The following is a 24405-nucleotide window of genomic DNA, read 5'->3' as shown; positions in this document are numbered from 1 at the left end:
AAAACCCAAGAAGAAAAGGATAATGGCCACTTTAATAGGAAATATTTTTTCTAAGTGATACTTCTGGGTGTGAAGGAGTTAGTGTTTGTGTCTGATACGTTTTAGTGCTGTGCTCTCTCACACAGAGTTGCAGAGAAGGAAGCAGACAGTTCTGCTGGGATTTAAGATGGTGCCCACAGCAGTCATGATCTCCTGTCCCCACCATTACTGCTCATCGTCTTTCCTCATCTATTGTCATGCCTGCTCAGCATCTCCTCCTGCTGACCTTCACAAGCCAGGAGGGGAGCATTACACGGGACTCGGAAGTGCCCCCAGATCTTGTTAAAGCTGTTTTCTGCTTTCATGTTGGGCAGAAAACCTCAGGAGAGTAAAAGGGCCGAACTTTGTGGATTTTCTGCTATATACAGAGTTATCATGATAATATAGTAAATTGACTGAACCAAATGACTTAGTGGCCATATAATCGTATCACAAAGGGAACAAGCTTCTGGGACCTGTCCAAGTTTCTGGTAACAGAAATTGAATGTAGCTTTCAGAATACAACATTTTTATTCCTTTTTTTTTTTTTTTCCCCTATGCAAATCACTCCTGTGTTTTGTCTCAGTTTTACCCCTTCATGATAATCTCTGGGTTTTCAGATGCTGACCTACCTCCGAAGATAAAGAACGTGATAAAACAAGGAAAAAAGTCTTAGTCTGTAACAGAGTTCTCTTGAGATGCATGCACTGCGGACTGTGAACTCCGATAACAGTCGTGACAAAACCGCTGCCCCCCTCTCAGTGTTACTGGCACCCACTCCTGCAGCTGCGAGGCAGGACAAGGGCCCTGGGCTGCTGCCTCCGAGTCTCTTAGGATGAAGTCTCCCCTATGCCTCACAGTGATTCCTTCCCTTTCCTGTTTGTCTAATGTAGTTATAGCAGCTGAATTTTCAAACCTGGTTTCTTTTAAAATGTGCTAAGCTTATGAGGATATAAAAAAGTACACATTTTATGTGTTAGCAATTAAGGGGAAGCTCCTATATACAGGGCATTGAGACTGGACTTTATGTTCTATTAATCGTGTTTGCATTGCAGCTATATTTGCATAACCCTCCAAAAGGCGCCTCTCCTGCTACAGCATACACTGAGCCCACTTTAAATTGCAGACTGTTTTCTGTGGGAGTAAGCCCTTTTTTTGGTGGTCCTAATAAGTGCAAGAGGTTTTTCAAAAGTCCTGGTATAAAAAAACACAGTCAAAATTTACAAAATCCCCATTTTTTTCCAAGAGCCAGCACTCAATCATCTTCAGGTGGTTTCATTTTAAATGCCAAATGCTTCTCAAAATCTAACGTGATGCTCTTTGTTTGAAGTCTTTACAGCATATGTGTCTCCTCTCCACAATTCACAGGCAGGCTGAATATGTCAGCCACACACTAATTGTGCATTTCTTAGTCAAAACCTGGGTATGACTGTAGAGTGAGAAAACCAGTGAACTATGTTAACAGTATATACTTCACCTGCCTTTGGAATCAAGACACATAACCTTTTGTAATTCTGGTAATTCTCCTGCATCTCTCCTATTTAAAGCATGCATATTTTATGAAGCATTAACAGACAAATGAACGTATAGGCCACAAAACCCAAAGTCTGCATTAGTCTCCAAAAGTAGCCATTGGAATGCAGAGAGATTTCAGAATCTGATCTCTCGATACAGTGACCCTGTAGAAAAGAGAAGTCCAGATGTATATTTGAAGACACCAAGTCTAGAACATGAGGTATTTGTACATGTCAGAACTAAGGCTGTTGCCATCATCCACCAGAAAGGACGAAGTTCTGAAAGAATCACCACGGTGAGGGTTACTTCTGCAGCGACTAACTGATCTACCCGATGAGAAGGTAAAGTGATGCCAGCTGGTTTGGGTGTGTAAGGATGCTACACTGTTGAAACTTTCTTTTGAGATATGTACAATAGAGGAGAAATTAAATGTTATTTTACTTTTCCCTATTCCTTTCATCCAACTGTTTCTCCACTCACCATTCAGGAAAAAAACAAATGGAAAAGGGGGATGAGACTTTTTTTGGTGAGATCTAGCTTGTGGATTGGGTTAAACATTTTCAGTAGCAGAATATTAGCAGTTAATGACACTCGGATTGTTTGATCTTTAGCTCATTAATAACTGTAACACACCATTCTGGAACCACAGCTTTCCATCTTTTAATTCTTTCCGTGTTGCAGAGGGGAAAGAGCTGCCCTTGCTGGCAGACTGCAATTCCTATGGGACATAAGTGATTAAAAATGTAACTGGCTCCTTGCTGTTTTGCTGTCCTGCTGGAAGAATTATTTCAGGGGCATTCAAAGGAAGAGAGGCATGGTTCCATAAGCACAGTATCTTTAATGAAGCTTGTTAAATGATAAGCAATTTTCTGCATTGACCAAGTATAATAGGTTTACTTTTTCATTGTAAACTGAGATGTTCCTGCCAAAGGTTTCCATTCCTTCTTCAAGCCACACAGGCAGCGACTCCCCATGCAATACAACCGAAGGAGTGATGATCACCAGAAAGAGAAGCGAAGACAGTGAGAAATGAGCAGCTGGAAGTATGCAGGGTGTGGGAGGAGGGAAGGAGGATTTCCCAAAGTGGGTCACTGACAAAACAGATGCCTTCTCATACTGCAGCTCTGTCCTCTGTCCCAACTGCCATCGCTGCATCCTTTTCCCACTGGCTCTGCTCCCCTGGCAAGGCAGAAGGTGTCACGACCTGCTGTGCTCTAACTAGGGGCAGGAATGGCAATGGTTTGAAATGTCTTTTTTCAGGTCAATTCCTGGTAGTGCTTACATGGCAAAATCAACACCTCTAGCTCTAAGTAAGGGAAGAAGAGGCCCACAGTTCAATAAATACAATGAGAAGATCTAGTGTAAATTAAAATGTGATGAGCCTATAAAAATACAGCCACAGTATGTAAGGTTAAAAACCCCAAGCCTCTCAAATGACCCTCCCTCTCCCCCCAAAACAAGACATGAGAAGCATCCGATGACCAGGACATTTGTGCCGCAGTGAACACTAGCAACATACATCAAATAAAACCTAAATGAATTTCATGGTCCCTCTCCTGCACAAAAGGCTACCAGAGGTTCAGGAATCCAGTTCATGTTCATAGGGCTTGGCTTGACTTTTCTGAACAGGCCAAAATAAAAGCACTACAGCAGTATTAACAAATCAAAGAAGTTAAAATTACTGTGTTTATGGCAACTTCAGTAAACACCATCCCAAAGTCTAAAGATTCTTAATGCACAAGAGAGTTAAATGGGAAAATGAGTAAAATCAGTTTTACCAAATATAAAAGTCAGAAACAATAAACAGTCTTGCAACCGTTCTGTCTCTGATAACTTGCATTAAAATATATATAAAGTGTTCTGGGAACTGAAGCAATGCTTCAGTTCAATAAAACTAATGCAATTAAAGAGAAAGAATCCTGTTTTTCCCCTGCTTGCAATTTCAAATGAGAGCTTCCTAAAACTTGTGACCATTGCTGGAATCCAATTCAGGACCCCGGCTTATCAAATTCCCAGCTCTGGCACCATGCCTTTGAGGTATTATAAAGTGCTGCTCATCACACCAGCTCTGTCTATAAATACTCCAGATAACTTTAAAGTGCAGGCACCCCATTTTGAAACAGGCAAGCGTTCACTGTGATTCAAAATGGAGTCACCAAATGCGTGCAGTCTTCAGCCAGTGCTTTTCTTGCAAGGCAACAAAGGTAAATGTGTTAGCACAAAAATGTCTCCCTGTAACGTTTTTTTTAAACTTGGAAAGCTTTGTAGGACAGCACACCTACACCAAGCTGCAGGTTTCTGAGACCCTGTAGAGCAAGCATCTTATTCTGTAATTCATCCTGGGGCTGAGAAACCGCCAGGCTAATGAGCTCTCCTGCAGCCTCTTCCCCTGCAGGTGCTTCCCTGGAAGCACAATTTTAAATCAGACACCGTCATGCCAGATGTAACCCCCCAAACAAACTCCAACCCCTCCCTCCCAAACTGGCTGAAGAGCACCACGGCAGCACCAGCGTCTGACGTTGATGAAATTGCAAACTTCTTTCCCATTCTGACAGTGGGAGCTGAATTAATTCCTCAGCTTCTTTAATGCTGAGCGCTACGTCTTGGGAATTCAGTACGGGAACATATTAATCTCTCTGATAGGTGATAATGCAATATATTACTGATGGGGGAGCCAGCACATCAGCACTGTGATAGTGACCCTGACCAGCAGATGACTGAATGGGTAAGGAGAGAAGGAGCTGCTCTAGCTTGAAGGCACAGCCTCAACTTTGGCAGGCAGTCCTTCACTCTTGTCCCACTACTGATTTTCCAACGCATTACTTTGTCACTTGGGTATCCAGAAATGCTCATTATGAAGGTATGTGACAGCCCCTGATAATACATGTCTGTGGCACAATAATTGATCCCTCTTTGCAGTGGTGATCTTTAACGCTCACAGGGCATGGTAGATTATTAGATGGAAGGCACCCTTTGATGGTCTCTAGTGTAATACATTACCAGACGGCAATGTGCCAACTATCTATCACTTACAAAATAATGTCATCCCTGAAAAAAGGCCTGGCAGCAGGGGTTAGAGGAGGAAAAGAGTTTAATTATATTTGTGGACGAAAAGATGTCCCGAGAAGAGCGGGCAGCCTGATTATTTATTGGCTGTTCAAAAGCACTCAACACAATCTAAGAAAAAGCTCCGGCTCTGAAATATGGTGGCTCACATTGCTGCTACAGACTCTAGCCTTGAAGTCAAGTTCATGCTGAAGAACAAAATTACCTCTTACAATATGTGGTTTACTTCTGAAAATGAAAAGGGTAAGAGACGTATTAGTAATGTTGGCATTAGTGGAGGCAGCTGTTTTTAGATATTTGGTATTTCAGGGATGTGAGTTTAGCAATGTTATTAGAAGTATCGCTTACTATATTCCTCTGCTAACTTTCCAACAGTGAGCAGATGGTTACCCTATTACCAACCATTTGCATTTAACATATTGTAATGATTTATATACCACATGTCACCAAGCAAAGTGAAAGCAGTCGATAGCAACTAATTAGTTGAGTGTGAAGACGCATATCTCAATGTATATATCCTTATTGTAATCAAATTTTATCTTTTTGGTTGTTAATAGGTTTAACATGCAGCGTAACAGAAATGCTGATGGCAGTAAAACACGAACCACCATGTCCCTCTGTCACTGGGACAGCGCTGCTATCATTAACGTTTGTACCAGCACTCCCATTATGTGTCTGTTTATGAGTGATTGTGCAGGGAGGACAGATTATAACAGTCCATTGTGCTTCTCTACCAATCTTTCTTAAGTGTATTTCAAAGTACTTTATAAATCTTAATATATCAGATACTGGCTTGTATTACAGGCCAACACACATCTAGAGAGGGTGGAAGCGAGGATACTGCGTGGCAGAGAGGAAAGACATTCTGCTTTCCTCCCATAAAGACAGAAATGGATCTAAGGGTGAAAGTGAAAAGAATCTCAAGGTCTTCCAGGGAGTTTACAAGGAAGAAGCAGACAACTATTCACATTTGCACAAACATCAAAGTCAGAGGATAGGCTCAAGGATTCAAAGAAAGAGCATAACTTCAGAAAACTGCCCTCCAGCACTGGGCTATGGGCATGCGTATGTACCGTATGTATTGCGTTATCCATAGTGTGTCCCAAGGCCTGATCAGTCTTAACCCACAGTATGAAGCTATGGATTATCAGACTGTTTCTGAAATGTTTGTGTTTGGTTTTAGGCTTATTTTAAAACAGTGGTCATCACCCCAGAAACATCAAAATACTCATCACTGAGGTACAGCTATGTTACTCCCGCGTATGGCAGCATTTCCAGCAGAAAAGTCATACCAATCACTCCTTTTTATTAATTGCTACTTGCTTAGAAGTCTGGATAAACTGTTGTGTAAGCAACCAGATGCTGACAGACAGACTCTAAGGCTCCAAGGACTCGGTGTGCTGCAAAAAATTAAAGGTGGTCTCATACAAGAATGGTAGTATAACAACAAGTTCTCCAGTTCCTGCTCCCTCCTAAAGCCATTCGGATGCCTCTTGCCATTCAGCATCCTTTCATTTCCACAGTGCCCCACGAATCTAACCAGCATGGAGCCCGTTGTTCTGCAAAGGGCTGCAGCTAACATTATGCCTTCCTGAATGTGTCAGCAGCCAGACTTTCTCTTAGGAATGCTACCTGCAGCGTAACCCCTCATCTCCTTTTCCCTGACCGTATTACTGCCTGCTAATTCACAGCATTGCCATTTCTTTCTGTAGCTCTTTTCTTACTTTTCCATGAACAAGATTATATTCTATGAACACAGAATTACAGCAGTGTTGAAAACTTACTCTGTTGTTCAGCCCAGTTAACAAGATGTTTTACTTGTTTTACTGAGGATGTCTGGTGCTGACTCACTACGGCCCGCTGCGACCAAGTAAGAACCATGATGATCTCCTTTGTGCACTAGTACCGCTGGGGCCCATTAATCCCAGAGATGGACTCGAGTGAAGGAGAGGAAGGATTCTCACAGACTCCACGTAATGAGACTATTAAACCTTGACCTTTACTAATTCACTTTCCAGTTTTCTGAATAGGTGTCTCCGTGTGACTGCCTCACTGGACTGTCCTGCTGTACATCAGCCTTATTATATGAAGATGAGAGAGGATGAAAAGACTGAGAGGTGTGGTTTTCCCCCCCCCCTCATTTCTTTTGAACAGAAGCTGGGACAGCCTCCTTACTTCTGTCCTCCCTCCTTCCTTCCTTTCTTTCGTTCCTTTTGTCCTCCCTTCCTCTTCATCCATCATTTGTTTTCCCTCACTCTTACGTGGAATGCATTTGACACTCATTGGTTTAATATGGGTTAACTTCACTGAAATTAACCCTGATTTACAGGATGGCATCTGAAACTAGTATCAGGTCTGGTCTCTTGTTTCAATACTTAACTTCTCATAACGTATAGGGACTGATACACGGCATTTACTATGGCACTGTACTAGAGGGAAATAGGAAAGGCAGCAAAGTTAACTCTCTTACTTTCAAATACTTCCCTAAATCATAGCTGAACGATGGCTCATTTGTTACTACTAACGAAAAAGATTAACACAGAGAGAGAAACATCACCTGTATCAACAGAAAGCACACAGGTATTCTGGGTTCAACTATATCTTCTGAGGCACTTCACATGCCAGGAGTATCCAGGAAAAATCAGCTCCTAAGCACGTGTAATTAGGTACTGAGATGGACAAAACTAATGACAGGCAACCTCATCACGCTGTTTCCCATGGAAGGGATCAGAATGTTAAATTAAAAAACAAAAGGAAAAACCCCAACCCTACAAGTTGGTAGTTCCTGTTACTTATGAAATAGTTGGAAATTTTTAAACTTTTGAGATGATGATATGCTGTACCATTCCAGCTTTAACTTCAACCTGAAGGACATCCCTGTGCCAGGAATCATTTGTATATGTGATCCAGGAGATCCTTAAGCTTATTTCAGTGTTTGCATTAAATTGAACTCTTTTGAAATGAAAAGCTTAAAGGAAAGAAAGTTTCTGCAAGATATTGGAATCACTGAATTTATTCAGAAAGGCTCTTTGGATAGCTTTTCAGCATACAAAGTAATACAGAAAGAAAAATTCTCATTTCTTTCATCAGGAGTTTCATCTCCACTCCTTTAATGTTCAATGGCAAAATGAATTATACTACAAAAAGACTTGCTGCCTCTCCTCAAACACCCTGATCCTGCATGATACTGAGCTTCCTTGAAAGACAGCTGGGGGAGATCAGTATGGAAATACTTGACATCTTGCAAAATGAGCCAAGAAAAGATGATCAAATGCTAATGAGCAAAGGTGAAACCTGGTGATTTAAACCGACTAGTTTCAAATGTGTATAGGAGAATTAGAGACCTAGTCAGCCATCCAGAGTAATGCTCTACTCTCCTTTCAGGCACTGCAAGACTGAGACAACTCTGAGCTGATGGACAGGAATGTGTCACCAGGATGGAGGGTGGAATCCAGTATTATTTGAACATGGGCAGGAGTAAAACCCACCCAGGACACCTGTACTGAGTAAACCATTGGAGACTGCTCATGTGTGAATAAACACAGTGACCATTTAATTATTTTAATTCCTGATGATCCTAGATTTGTTTACAGAAAATGAAGGACTATTTTCCTTAGTGACATATTACAGTAGATATATTAAAAAAACTAATTGCACTTGGGAGTTGAAGATAAATTGATATGCTCTTAAATACATACATTTCTTTTTTTTTCCTGTTCTCTAATGAGTTCTTAATTTAATTGGAGAAACTGCTAGATTCCCTCCAAATACTAGTGAGAATCTCAAAGAAGAACAAGATGCTTATGCAAGTGTTCTTGTGAAGCAAAGAGTATTCAAGTATGGTAAATAAATACTAGAAACAATGATGGTATTCAGTTGTCTCCTCAAAAGCTTGAAGCCTACATATCTTCATAGTGATGGTCTGGTTCTGAGCTGAACAGTAATGAAAACATTTTCTATTATAAATAAAACTAAAGCACTTCTATATATATTACCACTTCCCTAGGGCAAAGGTCTGCTTTTGGGTAAATTACAGAGGGGTATTATTACAGCCTTGTCAAGTGTATGCCAGAGTAACGTACAGATTTAATTCAATTAATCCATCCACCAGATGGATCTGTAGAACAAGGCAGAGGATGAAAGCTGGTGGAACTCCGCCTCGACGGCGTGACCATCCGCGAAGGCTGCAGGGCAAGCTCCAGGCTCAGAGGGACAGACCAGCTCTTTGGAAGAGGATGGGCACCTCCCTACCCAAGGTCCACAACAACAATACTGAGTGGTTCAGCGTCCCAGCTGTAGGAGGGGCAGGCTCCCTAAAAAGACAAAGAAGTCTCAACCCCCTAAGTAGCAAATATGCTTTCCTTCAGAGTAATTTATTCAGAGTGTGAGATGGATTTAAATTTAGAAGAGATATGTGAGAGCAAGAAACTGTTAAAACTGTGAGGATACTTTTCACTTGCATACTGCGAATTAGAGGTTTCTATTGCTGTTGGAACTGCAACAGTGGCTGAGACAGGGTCAGAAAACCCTGGGGCTTAAATACAGAAGCTTCGAGGCGAGAAGAGTATAAAAATAAATTCCAAAGGGCTTAATAACATTGTACAGAGACTGAATATTCTGGTGTCAGAAGGAAACTGGTGGCTCTTAGATCAAAACCTAATCACCCAAAAGCAGTAAGATCCTTTGTTTCAGCCAGCTAGTCATTCTGTCACCCACTGGGGCAATGGTTTTTTGCTAGCACCCCTAATTACAGTTAATTTACAGTGTATGAATGTACACATCACTGACACTATAACAGTTAAAGCAAAAACACTTTGGAATAAACGTGGTTAAACCTTTAGCATCCTGATCCAAAATCTGCTAGGAACCTTTTGCTTGACTTCAAAGGAATTATTATCAGCATTTTAGTGAACTTCTACCAAAAAATGTCAAAAAGGGAGCTGTGCCTCACAGCTTACTGCTAGGACTGTCCTTCACGTGGAATTGAAGACAGGCAGAGCTCGCAGACAGTCCAGGACACCTCTGCAGGCAGCGACGTGAGAGAAACCTTCTCGAGGTTACCACACAGGACACCCTCTGATTCCCTGCAGCAAGGCCAGACGAGGGGAAAAATGTCTGCTCTTTCTTAGTTTCCCATCCCAGAAGACTTTATTTATGCATTAGTCGACCTTTCTAGCCGTTAGGACCATCTTGCTTCAGCAGTTAATTAACACAAGTGCCATAATTTAATACAGTTAATGCTACTTGATGCCCTTTAATGTACCTTCCATTAGTGATATTATTGTAGTATTACCCTGTAAATTAAAATGAGATCAAGACTAAGAGAGGCTCTCTTTAATTAAGGTACTGGCACACTGCATCGTCCATTACTCACTAGAAAAAAAACCACTCTGATTTAGTGAAGCAGACCATCAGTAAGTCAGAATTAGTTCATGTGGATTATTAGGTTTCTTGAATAATGTGAGCACAATGGGGTTGCTGAAATTGCTAACAGCCACATTTCTTTTTTTATCACTATCTTAATAAATACACAATGGAAGTGGTAAGTTGAAGATGAATAAACAGGTGGTAATAGAGGAGGTAAGGCATTCATCGAGAGTACACAGGTTTTCATCTCTAATGCAACATACATCAGGCTTATTTCACACCAAAATGCAAAGCGATGACAAAACAAACCCTATATTAAGCGAGCAAATCTCCTATCTATAATTCGTTGTGAAGTATCAACCACTCCAGCATCTTGTATATTAAATATGGCATCTTTAAGATAGATGCTTTTCCCTGTCATTGATCCTTAAAATACAATGTGAAACAAATTACATTTTATGCTGCCTTTAGAAATATCCTATTATTAGCTTTGGTGATTTTAACTATATTTCACCTTACTGCACTTTGCGCAGTAAAAGGACTAGCTTTAAAATATGTCTGCCACCATCACCCATTCACCCCATGTGAAACTCCTCGGTAAGGTCCCTTTGTAGCCCCTCCTCATGGAACAGTCTAGTCTAGCTTTACTATATGTATATAAATATTTAGGTCTCGAAGCCCAGAATATGAAACATTGTAGCAACAATAAGTAAATAAATATAAAAAAGCAGCTTAGTTTCCAGTTAACAACCTAAAGGAACTGCAAGGGCTGGACAGCTCAGCTGAACCGGAAGCAGCAGCAGGCCCCCCGGCAGCCCTTGCTCCCCTCCCTCACGTTCCCGTGCTCAGGGCACACGACCTTATCGCTGACTTGAAGACTCTTTGGGGGGCTCTATAAGGGTTCTGGTAGGAGACCAAAAATATCTAAATCCAGGTGAAATGGGCCTATTGCAAATTACCTTTGCTGTGACTAAATGATCAGGGGCTGTGTGCTGCAGCCCCACAGCTACTTAGCAGTAAGCAAGCCCATCAAGTCTTTAACAAGGAGGGCTCGCTGCATACTGAAGGAAAGGCCACCAAATCCCTAAAGAGCTGTTCTTCTCATTAGCAGAAGAGTGATAAGAATTCACATGAATCTAATCTAGTGAGATACTATTACACATCAGATAGTTCTTTTAAAGCGTGTGTCCAATTACTGCAGCATTTAGACAACAAGCATCAGCATCAGATAAGTTCTCTGTACAGTCACGCTTCATTTTTATAGATAATTTTTCACAAGAATGCCTTTCCCCAGATGTGCTTGGAAGGTTTCTGTTTCTAATTTGCATGCAATGCACTCTTTTTTTAATCCTTCAGATGCTTTCTTTGATAAAGTACTGATAGTCTAATTGAAGTCAGACTAAGCTCCAAATGGGTTTTCAGATGGGGAGCAGCTTTTCCTTAAAGAGTATGGACCTTCAGATCCTGAGCTTTGATATGATTCCTCTGTAGAGCTAACCTACGTGGGGCCCGATGGAGAAAGGATACACATTAAATAGAACATATGTCTTATTTTTTTATATACTGAGGCTAATGTTACTACATTATTTCAAACAGTATCTTAAGCTGTCCATGATCCACTTAGCCCTCTCAAGAGACTTCTGAAAAATAATTTACAATGTAAGTAATGAGAGTTACAATAAGAATTCTGAAAATAGTAACATTTATCTTACACTTTCACATGTTCAATTAGTGATTCTGTATGTATGCGTATGTATTTGGTGTGGCCACAGAAGACTGTAACTACATGCTAAATCTGTGGTCCTCAGAAATGTATTTTGATGTCATATAAAAAGATATTGGTACTGCAAAAGCACTGAGGCATTCAAATCTGTATGTGGCATCAATTCTTCCTTTACATAAAGTTAAAGGAATATTTTTCAATAGATTACCTCACAGTCATTTGATTCTATTTTGATTTTATATATCAATTTTTGCAATATGGAAATGCTTATGAACATGAAAGGCTTGTATAAAAGAGATAGAAAATGGCAAACTCACTACAAGAGTAATAAAAATATAGTCACCAGTGTTTTATATGATCATTGTCTCTACATTTTTTTCACTCACTCTTGTGTCTGCAAAAAATGCCCTGGCCTCCTAAGATATATCAGCTTTTCTGTTCACTTTGATACTTACCTTCTCTTAAAAAAAAAAAAAAAAGTTTTTTAAAAAGGAAGATTTGAACTCTATAGGAGAAACAGAGAAGGAAAAGGTACATTAGAGAGGTGAGTGAATTGCTAATAGAGAAAGTCCCATTTATTTCTTCTGAACAAATTGGTACCCAAGACACACGTAAGGGGTATCACCCTCCTGCTAGAGGTCATCAGTCAATTGCTAGTTTGAGTTGGGAAGAAGATTTCCCGATAGGAATGTTATTGCACTGTTATTATTTTCGGGACTACGGCACCTGATACCAGTCACTGGTTGTCCCAGAGGGACTATTTGTCTTGAACCCAGCTGAGTAATCATCTTTGTTATATTCAAATCAGTCTCTCCAAAACACTGGTTTCGTTTTTGGTTTTTTTTTATTTTACTTCAGCTTCACTGCATTTCAGAGCTAATTAAAGCACAAGGAATGGACTCTAATCTCTGCTGCCTTCCTTGTTCACAGGCAGTTCACAGCCGGACCTAGTACGAAGGGTCTGCGCAAGGGCTGCTGTATCAATCACAGCTTACATGAAAGGCCTGAAAAAGTCAAATGATAAAACAGAATCTCTCTTTTTAGTTAACTGCCATCAGATGATGCTCCAACCATAAAAAGCAGAAAATGTCCTTATGCTAGGGCAAGTTTCTTAGCCAACATAAGAAACTGTTAATATTATCCAGCTCGTGAGACCTAGGGCTTAAGATCCCAGGCTAGGGACAGCGAACACCCAGGACTTCGTGCTGCTGAGTCAGAAACTTCTCGTATGACCAGAAACAGACATCAGCTGCACCAGATTTCCAATGAATGCAACTTGGCAGAAAATTTCATCACGTTTGGGGACATAAACAGTTTTGAATAACCTCTAAAACCAAACAAACATGCCTGTTTCTAAAGGTATGTATTCTCTTACCTTCCGTATACCCTTATGTCTGAAATAGCATAAAAGTAGCGTGCCAGGTGTTGCTCATCTACATATATTTCTCCAGTTGCTGGCCTAAGCAGTCTTATCCTCAGATCCGTGATGGTAAAGAAATCTCTTAACTTCTTGGTCGTGTCAAGCTGGCCATAAAGAGAAGCCATGTTATGAAGCCGAGGTCCAGCAAAAAAAGCAAATCTATCTTTGATTTCAAAGTGGATTATTTTACTATTTGTCATGTACCCAGTAGAGTATTCCTCTGTGCAAATGATTTCTAGGACTGTGTGCTGTGATAAATCCCTCACTGATTTTGGATCCATGTGGAAAGCATCTAAGCAGTCTGTAGCATAGTATTGGTAGGGCTGCCATGTTCGTCCATAGTCAAGCGATTTCTCCAGGATCATTTGGTCTGGACGGCCAGATTCAAAAGTGATAACTATGTTATCTGTAAGCTCAATGGTTTTGTTCCAGGAGAGCGTAATATTAACATGAAGAGGCTTTGGATAATCCTTCCAAGTCGTGGACTGCCAAAATGTGGAAGGATGTCTTCCTTCGAGATCAAACATCAGTTCCGGAGGATGAGCCAGTTCTTGGGTACTCGCATCGCATTCATTATTGCACATGTAGGGATTCCCCTGGAAAAGAGCAAAGCAGTGTTACGAGAGGCATGGTATAGGCGACTGTGACACAGAAAGAGGTTTCCTGTCTGCCACATGAGAACTGCTGCTCTTTCTCCAGGAGTGAAACCAAGAAAGAAAAAACAAATGCTTGCAAGGAATACCTTTATCTTAACGAGATTCATCCTGGCTGTTTTACCTGTTAAAGTACACACACATAAAGAGCTCCCTTGCTTTTGTAACAGAAACATTTTCTTGGTATGTTTTAGAGAAAGAAAAGAGTTTATTTATCCTGAATGACTTGGACCAGCGATTGAGTCACAAAAGACTGAAAACAGTAAGCAAGGCTCTAATAGCTCAGTAACTCCAACTCTTCCTAGAAAGATGCGGCAGTTGAAGAGAATTTCTTTTTAAAACATGTTCCTCAAAAGCTCTGCTCACAAAATAAGTAATTTTTAGGGCATTTTGAGGTCAGCAGTGCAGCCTGTATATACTTGGTATGAACCAGTACCCAGTACACCTTCAAGTTTCCTTTTGCCCGCGTGTGAAATTTATCATGCTTAACTGTGCTCCCAGCTTAGCACTGGCTTGCCTTAAAACACTTACACTTACCACCAAAAGCCACTAGAAAAACAGTGCTCTGCCAGCACTGGGGCTTGATGCAGACATCTGCCATCTTATTACAGGGTAGCAAAGTACTTCAGGAAAGACTTTTCACAAGGCACCGGCTCCAATTTATCAGGACAAGATAATCCAGCACTTGATTAGGTGGGAGATGTCAGCAGCTCCAGCTGGAACACTGCCAAGGTGGCTGGAGCTCTGAACTGGGGGTTGAGTTAAAAACAGCAACAAAAAAACCCTTGCCAATAGTGCACCGTTTTTACTGCTGCTTGTCCTCTGTAGCAAGGTGAAAGTGAATTATTCTCTTCCTGGCCTTTTGATGCATTAACTTGCACACTACAATCTTCTGCTTCTTGACAAAGGCTATTTTGGCTGCAGATTGGGGATATCTTGCAGCAGTTGCCAAGATATCAGACCCTGTAGGCTGCACTGAATCACGTCTACCTAATTTCGGTTTTCAACAGTACATTAATATTTTGCTACTTGTTCATTCTGCGTTTGTTCCAGAGAGCAACTGCTGCTCTGTATCCTTCCCTCCGCCTCGCAAACAGGTTGTGGAAGCAGCCATGCCTCTTTCACTGATGGGCAGCACTGCTGGGGAAAAAGATGCACATGCCTACACCTCGCAGTGCTCAATAGAGGCTAGGCATAGCTGCTGTTGTCATTAATCAGAGTTCCCCTCACCTACCCTGAAAACAGAACAAGCCCTGGTATGATTATCAACATTTTCTTTTCTTATAATTACACTTACGCTTCTCTCCATTTCAAAGCCTCAGGGCAACAAAGTAATTCAATGCCATCCAGTGTGAGAGATGGGTTTCAAACATGAGTTTCCACCTTGGCCACTGCTCTGCTCCTTAACATACTCCCACGAAACATGAGCAAAAGGACTTCTGCACTCTCTTTGACCTCCCCACCGGCAACTTCCTTTTACCTGAGCAGGGAAATACTATTTTCTTTCTCTCGCTCTTTCCCATTAACACAGCTGAATGCTAAAACTGACAACGATTCACTGGGACTCAAAGTTAGGGAAAAAACTACAAGACAACAGAAAGGGTTATTTGAAAAGCAGCACATTGCATGTTACACTGACAGCTTCAAAGCATGCAGCTGTAGCTGGAAATTCTCTGCAAAACGTGTCTATAATAAGTCCCTGTTACAGCTCTGATTTCAAGCTCACAGTTGCTATTTCTATGTCTTCCTTTTGAATAAAACAGTGAAAATAAAAAATAAGTTTCAAGCAGAATAGAGAAAACACCGAATTTTTTATTATTTAAGCTCCATTTAATATATCAGATACAAACACCAGTATTTGCTAACTTACTTAGGCCCTTTATTTTCCTTAGGGAAAACAGACATATTGTGAAATCTGTAAGGTTCCAGACTCTTTGACTATACATAAATATCAATTTTGCAGAAGATGCTAGAATTGTGTAAATCACACCTTTCTGAGGTTTACTAGAAAAATCTGGTCACTTCTATACCTGTCACCGTGAAGCTGCCTGCATACCTACAATGTATATGCTTCTGTCATCGCTTTGGTAACAGCAGCTTCACTGGGAGGTCATGGGTATCGAAACCCAGCAAATAAATGCCCTGGGTAGCCAGACAGGTGCATTAAGCACTGCTGAGGGATGGCTTTGGTTTCCTGCTCCACAAACAGCTGCTGAGTCTGTTGCGATTCTTCATGTAAAAAACTAAAGCTGCTCTGATCCGCTCGCCCCTGGATGCTGGAGCAGGCATGTTTTATGGCTTCCAGCGGGTAACCCAGATTGTGTGGGATGTATTGTTTCTTTCTGTATGTAAGAGTTGATTTGTTTTGCTTCCTTTTTCTTTCACTTTTTCCTTTGTAGCAAAAGCTGAGGTGCCAATTCAATCAGAGAACGCTGGGAGATGGGACTCTAACAAAACACAAGCTAGCGTGAACGCAGTGAGATCATGAGAGCTGGTAGCAATGAGGTAACCTAAAAGAACGGTGCAGTAAATGCTAGAAATCAGCCCTAGCTTGCTGCTGAATGGAAGTGTACATCTCTGTGGGCACAAAGCTTTTTCGGAAAGATGAGGCTATTCCAGTTAATGGAAGGGTATAGTGAGCAATGGGTCAGAATCACAGCGCTGTCCTGCACCTGAAACTCCGACCAGCGGTAACTTCAGTGGCACAACCCGCCACTGAAACCCTGGGGTAAGGACATCGCTGCAAATGAGAATCCTAATAAAAAGCTTCAGGCATATCCTTCCTAATAAAAAGCTTCAGGCATATCCTCCCCAATAAACTGAATTATTCTTTTAATTTTATAGTATGCAATTCTCTTTTAAGAGGCGAATGATTTGATGACACCAAAATAACCTGTGTGGAGTTCAGTTTTCTAGAGGGGAAATTAGGAGAAAAAAAATCTAAGCTGATATAAGCCGATAAAATAAATGTCCTGAATTCTAATACAGGGAAGGGGAGAGAAATGATGAGTTTAGGTAAATTGCCCTCTGCCTACTGACATGGCAGTCACTGATGTAATTTTGAAATATTTAACGTGGTTATTGGTTCAGAGGCTTGGAGTCAGATTCCCATTTTCTCTACCAGAACTTGGCTTTAAACTGCTTCTAATTCATCTTAAACGTAATTTGCATGTTAAGTCATACTTACATTACCAAAACAGTGTAAAGGGATCTTAGCCTACATGAATGCCCCTTAGTACACATTAGTACAAAAACAATTAATTTAACTGGGATTAGTTACATATTTTAATATCTTGATGCCAGTGATAATCTTCTTTAAGACCTCTATTTCAGTAAAATGAATACAACAGAGAAACTTTCCCCAATTTGTGGTAAGTAAGCCCAACCTGTGTTAGGGACATCTAAAGGGCCGGAGCATTAGCAGCTGTAAGTAATTTTGTGACCAGCAGGCAGCTGTAAATAAATCTTCATTTAAGCCTTCCAAGCAGCAGCTCTTCAGCTGGACAAGGTGGATAATATTTATAACTTTTTAAAATGCTATTTAAGCCATTAGGAGATTTCTAAATAATTAAACACTAATAAATACTTGTAAACACTTTACTGCCAATTAGAGTAAAAGGTAGCTGAGGCATTCCCAACACCACAACCATCTAAAAGAAACCCACCGTTTTCCTGTATTGGAGGAATTATTTAATATCAATTTATTTAATATCAATTATTTAATATCAGTTGGAGATTGATATTAAATAGCTCCTTGCAGACAAGCAAATTAAGTTGCTACTTATTTTGTTTTAGGCCATTCATGGAATTCAAAATATTACCAAAACTATTGACATAGTCTAGAAGTTTTGGCTTTAGGAAGAGGTACCTGTCTTGCAGTCACAGCAAGGGCACGTGGCTGTATCACATGGTTTGGTAACGCTCGGCCCCGGCTGGGAAAAGCAGAGTTACCTGAGAAGCTGCTGACTAGGACTGACTGGTCCCAGTAGGGTTTCTCCTCAATTAGATGGATTTAGTTTGTTTTAGCACACAGAGATGTCTGTTTGTGTCAGCCAGATGGAACTTTTACAGTGGCGCTGAGGTGCTCTGAAGTGTCGCTGCCTGGGATGGGGTGCTGGGGCTGGCCTTGCTCCCGCTGGGCAGGAGCGTGTCTTACCAAGTGCATCTCCAGGAACAAGTCGCTGATGGACAGGACAGTGACCCTAGACTGAGGATCATGGTTGAGAAGAGCGATCTAGCAGCAGTGCGACCTTTGAGCGTCAGCAGAGGAGCTGGCAGCCATGCTGCAGCTGCCGCTCGAGGGTTAAAGTCCGAGCGCTGCCACTCCAGTGAAGCGCCCATCTCTCATCAGGACAGCTCCTCAGTGGCATCCACACCGGCTTAGGGCTTGATTGAAGATGCTGCTTCTTTCAATCTGCTTCCTGTCCACACTAACACCTCATGGACTTTTTTACTAGGGAACAAAGACAGAGGGGCTTAACCTTTCTGCAGCGTGAATATTGGAAGCTGTATCACAGATTACATGCTGTAATAGACACCTGGCTAAATCCCTACAGAGGATTATAACTTGCATTTTCAAACTGGTGAAGGCTGTTGAGGTCAAGCAGGCCAAGATTTTAAGAAGGAGCAAAATAAATTTGCAAGAAGAGAGTCACAGCAACCAATTTTTATACTGCTGCCTCAAGGTAGTTAGCTCAGATGCACAAGACAAGAAATAAATACAGCCTGACTCACATTTGGAGTGAGGTTGTGCAGTAAATTACTGCATTCAAGTCACGTTTTTGGAAAAAAAAAGAGTATTTCTGTTTTCCTTTCCAAGAGATCATTACAAGTAGTTCGCTTGGTACCATGCTATACATTGTAGACAACTAATTAGACGGTAATAGCTAATAGCAGCAATTGGCCTCGTGCTTACATTTTGCATGTGGTTTCTAACCAGGAATGACTTGTTTACCACGACAGAGCCAGATTATGAAACCATTAATTGGGAGATACTACTCATTAGGCATTGTCCTACTAAGGGCAAACAGTCAGTGTTGTGGAGGATTGGCAAGGCATAGGATCTGTCGCATGATAATTGATGTTATCAAACTCACTACATCCATTAGCTGGTTTGAGAGCATCTCAGTCAATGTCTGCAGAATTATTGTTGTGATGAAGACAGGGATGGTGGTAGACAAGAACATTTTACCATCAATAGCCTTTCATCACTGCAGTGACAGCATTTTAAGTTAAAGTGATTTAAGTTGAGAAAGAAAAAGTGCTAAAATCTCAGTGGAACATTTGATGCTCTTTCACAGATCTCCCAAGTGAGAGGCATCTGGATGGCCAGACAAGCACTTTGAACTCTAAGCTGCAGGCTGAACAATATACATTCTCCAAAACCAGCAAAAAGAAAATAAAAGCATGTTTAAATCAATAACTTCTGGGGAGACTTAAAAAGATTAAACCAGGGAGGATCTGACTAGCCAAAAATAAATAACAATGCTTAACAACTTTGTGCACTTTTAAGCTTGAAAGTACATTGTAGATTATGGTCTGATCCTGCAACAAACTCGGTGCAAGCAGGTTCTTAAAAATTCAGATTTTAAAAAGATATTTAAGCCTCTAAAGATCTGGCGCTTTGCCTTGTGGAACACAGATCTAGCTAATTAATCTTCATGACAACACCTCCATGAGGTATGGGATCCTACCCCAAATTTACATATAGATGCAGAATTAGAGAGAATTTTTGGGGGGTTTTTTGCATGATGAACTCTGTAATCCCTGATCATATTGTACTGTTTCTTCCAAAGCCTTTTGGTAGATCACGTGAAGCCATTCTTGGCACTCAGAGTAGCTCTCAGATTATTAGATCATGCCTCTCTCCAATACTCTGAATTGAAAATGTATCATAGCAAAACATTTTAATATTTGCAGCACCAAATGCATTGGTTCATTTGGCAAAGGCACTGAATTCCTAGCAGAACACTCTCTCTTTTTAGTTATTTAGTTAGTTTTTGGAAATGCTTTTCAATTTACTTTATGAGGCAAATGGAGTTTTGTTTTCTCCGAAATATCTCTACCCACTTTTTTGGGGGGGAGCCTACTTATTCCTAGTTAGTAATTTTACATTTCTGAGGCTATCTTTGACTTGGCAACCTTGCTGATGTTATTTTGACCACTTGATCATTCTGGCATAATGGTACCTTAAGGCAGATCTACTGGCACTGACCCAAGTGTGGCTTTGTTATTTCAGAAGCTCAATATTGGTGTTTTCCTCTTGTATCAGCAGGTATCTGGCAATATAATCACTTTCCTATTTATAGCTTGTGCAATGTCATGAGGTGCATAACGCTGGGACCCCACTGTGCTGAGCTCTGGCTGAACAATATGGCAAATGTTCCAAGAAAACCTGGGTTTCTTTATACACCAGCGGTGTATTTGGCTTTGAGAACCTGAAATCCCAGGGGACGCTGCATCCCTTTCTCTCAGCACGTTGGCACTTGTCCTGGAGAAACCAGCCCATCCGTGAGAGCGCTCCTTGGACAAGGCAGCAGAGGGTATCGATCTCCAGCATCGTGCTCAGCTCATGTCGGTGCATTTTTGTCCGAGCCACCTTTCCAGCCATCCTGCCACCCTGCAGGAGCTCTGGTAAGGAAGTCGTGTGAGAGATTTGGGTGGGTGGGGGGTGTGTGTGTGTGTCTCCTCAACTGGGAATAGCTTCTACTGTCATAACAACAACCTCAGGTGTCTCCACCTTACATTTTGTGGTGTGATACAGATCTCCTCTTGCTCACTCTCTGATTATTTTGGACTATCCATGAATTTAGAATGGGAGCCATTGGGGGGGGGGGGGTAGAAAAAAGATGTCTCAAGCACTGCAGTTGAAAGGTGTCATCCCTGGGACAGGCAGCACAAAGACAAGTTGGTCTGTTACCATGGACAGACAGTCTCAGTTACCACAGCTATCACAGAGGGAATGTGAGCATCAGAAAACTGAGAAATCAAATCACCGCAGTGACAGGGGGGATCAGGGTGCTGTACCAGAAATGGTGTGGCCAGCAGGACTAGGGAAGTGATTGTCCCCCTGTACTTGGCACCGGTGAGGCTGCACCTCGAGTCCTGTGTTCAGTTTTGGGCCCCTCACTACAAGAAAGACATTGAAGTGCTGGAGTGTGTCCAAAGAAGGGCAACAACACTGGTGAAGGGTCTGGAGAACAGGTCTTATGAGAAGTGGCTGAGGGAGCTGGGGTTGTTTAGCCTGGGGGAAAGGAGGCTGAGGGGAGACCTTATCGCTCTCTACAGCTACCTGAAAGGTGGGGGTTGGTCTCTTCTTCCAAGTAACAAGCGATAGGATGAGAGGAAATGGCCTCAAGTTGTGCCAGGGGAGGTTTAGGTTGGATATTAGGAAAAATTTCTTCACCGAAAGGGTTGTCAAGCCTTGGAACAGGCTGGCCAGGGAAGTGGTGGAGGTGCTGTCCCTGGAGGTATTTAAAAGACATGTAGATGTGTGGTGCTTGGGGACATGGTTTAGTGGTGCAGTTGGCAGCAGTAGGTTAATGGTTGGATCGTAAAGGTCTTTTCCAACCTAAACGATTGTATGATCCTATGAAACACTAACAAAAAAAAATTTTTTTTTTTTTTTTTTTTGTATTTATAAATTACTGCATTCAGAATTTTGGTCCACAAAAGAAATCTGTGGTTAGCAAAAAATCTGAGAAACATGTTGTGAGAGCAGGGAGTGCCCAGCAGGCGCTAACGACCCTGACCAGCTCCTGAGGGCAGCAGGTGTTACTGACCCTGACAGCCCCACCTGGGCCCCAGCCCTGGGCCCCATTTAATCTCAGGCTGAGGCTTTCATCTGGTCTTTTCTCCTGGGTGGGCCTCAGGCCTGAGTTGCAGCCCTGTTTCTTGCTGTACGTGGTGGGGTTTCCTTGATGGCCTTGCTTTGTCCACACGTTGTGTCTGGGACTGCTGATGGACTGTCTGTGTCTCCTGTCTGTGCTCAGGCTGTGTGGGATGGTGCCCATTGGTGAGGGCATGGCTGGCGCTAGGGTGGCCCTCTGCTCCCACGTGTGCCTCTCTGTTGGGTGACTGTGCTCCTGCTGCTCCCTGGCACCTGCTGAGGGATATGCAAGGAGTGAGGAGATGGATGTAACAGAAATGCAAAGCTCCACAGCTTGCCCTAGGCAATGGTGGAGCAGATTTATATTAGCTAAGTATGAAATCAGATCGTGGGATGTCAAATCATGAGAGCATGGAAATTTTGTGTTGGGAAAAACTTCAGGAAGACTCATGGCATGAGGAAACTGGAACATTGTGGTTTGGGTGGGGTCCTACACAGTGCTGCTGAGGGTGGACCCCCAAACCCTGCCGTGCAGGGCAGGGTAATCACTGTGAGCCACGCTTGGCTGGTGCTTCCTCTCAATGGGTGAGATGTGTGCAAGTGGCAGAAGGTTCTCTTCTAGTGGGCAACACAATTGAATAAATAAGTAAATGTAACTAGTCCTATGTTTTTATTGACCACAGACAAACTGAAGAAATGTGCCTTGCAATAGTGGTAGAGGTAGATGGGATGGGCTGTGATGGCTGTGGCTTGTGTAAAAGGCTGCTCTTTGCTTTCTAACTGGTTCCTGAGGAAGCTCCATCTTCTGGCCCTGTGGCCCCTACTCCTGTGGTAAGGGTTTACTTGTCCTTCTGCAGCTCTTGAGTAATATTTGAGGAGGCTCATGCAAAGTATTGATGCCACGAGTCCTGGCAATTGAGTACCTTCAGATACAGGCCAAGAATTCCAACCTGATTTCTGTGTAAATCAAGTGAAGTGAGCACCGATGTAGTGTTTAACTGATGAGCTACAATAGCGTTCAGTGCAATCCTATCCTGTGCTAATTTCAGCAAATGCATCTTACTTGGACAGCTCTTTATGTAGACCATTCATCACAGCCCTAAAAACCAGTCACAGTCATGCACATATTAACTCTTGCACAAGGTTAGAAATGAGCAGTGAACAAACACAATTAAAAATTCTAAAGTTTTGAAAAATGAATGTACAGTTTTGTAATGACTTAAATGAAAATCAGATGGGTCTGAATGTCTCCATTAAAGGACAGAATTATAATTATTTTTGTTTTTCTATTTTAGAGGGAGTTACAGTGAAAACTGTTTTTTACCAATCTGTTACTGGTTAGTTATACCTTTTTATGGTAAGATTTTGGATATTACAGGATGGGCTTACACTGCAGTTTAAAAATCTTCTGTTGTTAATACATCTGGACTAAAACATTCTGTCATCAAATTGCTGCTTAGTAGTTTAATGATAATGTTGCATGTATTATTTACTTATTGAGAAAGATGCACAAAACCCCCTATTCTTTTTTCTCTTAGCCATGGTATTTTTCAATCCGGAAGGTTTCTAAAACACTATGTAGTTCATTAACACAGCTTCAAGAATTATCTGACTGTCCACCAAAGCAGACTGTCACAGCTTTTTAAATAGCACGCAGCTGTTCTACAGTGTCTCACTATTTAGAGTGGAACTGAAGACTGCTGTCTTTAATTTAAATGTCAAAAGTATTTTACATAAGCACATACAGGAATGTACAGAGCAAAATAACAAACTATTCCTAAACAAGCAAAGCTTTTTTGTCTATTCCCTCTGTATTTAAGTATAGACTAATAAGAAAAGTTCACACTAGTACAGGTGGTTACTGTAAAGCAAATAATATGAAGAAAAAACTTTTTTTTAAACTGACATCCACTTAACCTCTATATTATTGGCTTCTGTGCAGGTTCAAACTAGCTGGTGGAAAGTCTGAAATGCTAATGTCCTGCTAGGAGTATGTAAAAACATCTCCAGCACTTATTCATGTGGTTCATGCAATAGCTCAAGTTACCTGTTAGGCTTGGCTGACTGAACAACATGATAGGTAATATGCTTTATAATTACTGCTTAATAATTTGGCAATTTTCAGATTCTGTGATGCTCAAATAGCAGTTACAGAGTTGTATCATATGGTTTCAAACAGGTGGTGTGACGGCCACATTTGTGAGGATGTGCGTAAGGCTGCACGTATGCAGACACGCACGGAGGGTTCCTGTCCTGCCGGGGCCTCGCAGCCGCTCACTTGCCTGCAGCCCTGCCTTTTCCTCATGGCACAGAAAAACAGGCCAAGAGCTTCCAGTCACTAATGCTAATTTTATACTAAATTAGAGTGAGGCTACTCTTTAAAATAGCACGAACTTAACTCTTCTGGGTTTGGATGGGGGCCTTGAGAAAAATGAAGAAAAAAAAAAAAAAAGAAATTGCATTGTGCCACTTCTCAGTCCAGCAACTTCCAGTGGATCCACTGGAAAAAATCTCTTTCCTTCAGAGCTGTACCTTTGCTGTGAGCTCAGCCCTGCCTCAAGCAAGCATCAGCCTGCACTCTAGCAGTGTGCTACTCCCTCAGCCCCCTCCCCACTTGCCTGCCCCTGCCCTCGTGCTTGGGGAGATGATGACCTCCGAGCTGGCAGCTTCTCTCCAAGGACAAATTTCCTGCAAACTTGGAGATCCCACCTTTGTGCCTAGCAATTATGCTGCTGTGTGGTGAGCTGAATGAGAGGGCTGATGTATCTGGAAAGCAAGTACTTATTTCTTCAGTCTTTGTTTTCCACTGAATCAA

General features: G+C 41.7%; 1 protein-coding gene across 6 annotated transcripts in view; it reads right to left on the bottom strand.

The window, feature by feature from the left end:
* Window positions 1-24405, bottom strand: part of NTNG1 (netrin G1) — a 159804-nt gene that overhangs the window by 76011 nt on the left and 59388 nt on the right. For all 6 annotated transcript variants that reach the window (XM_075760087.1, XM_075760085.1, XM_075760081.1 and 3 more), the window contains exon 3: window positions 13065-13705. In XM_075760087.1, coding sequence (XP_075616202.1) covers window positions 13065-13705 — 641 coding nt within the window. The remainder of the gene's footprint in view (window positions 1-13064; window positions 13706-24405) is intronic.

The sequence above is a fragment of the Balearica regulorum genome, chromosome 8 (assembly GCF_011004875.1).
Source record: "Balearica regulorum gibbericeps isolate bBalReg1 chromosome 8, bBalReg1.pri, whole genome shotgun sequence".
Classification (NCBI taxonomy): Eukaryota; Metazoa; Chordata; class Aves; order Gruiformes; family Gruidae; genus Balearica; species Balearica regulorum.
This window is presented reverse-complemented; position numbering and strand designations above follow the sequence as displayed.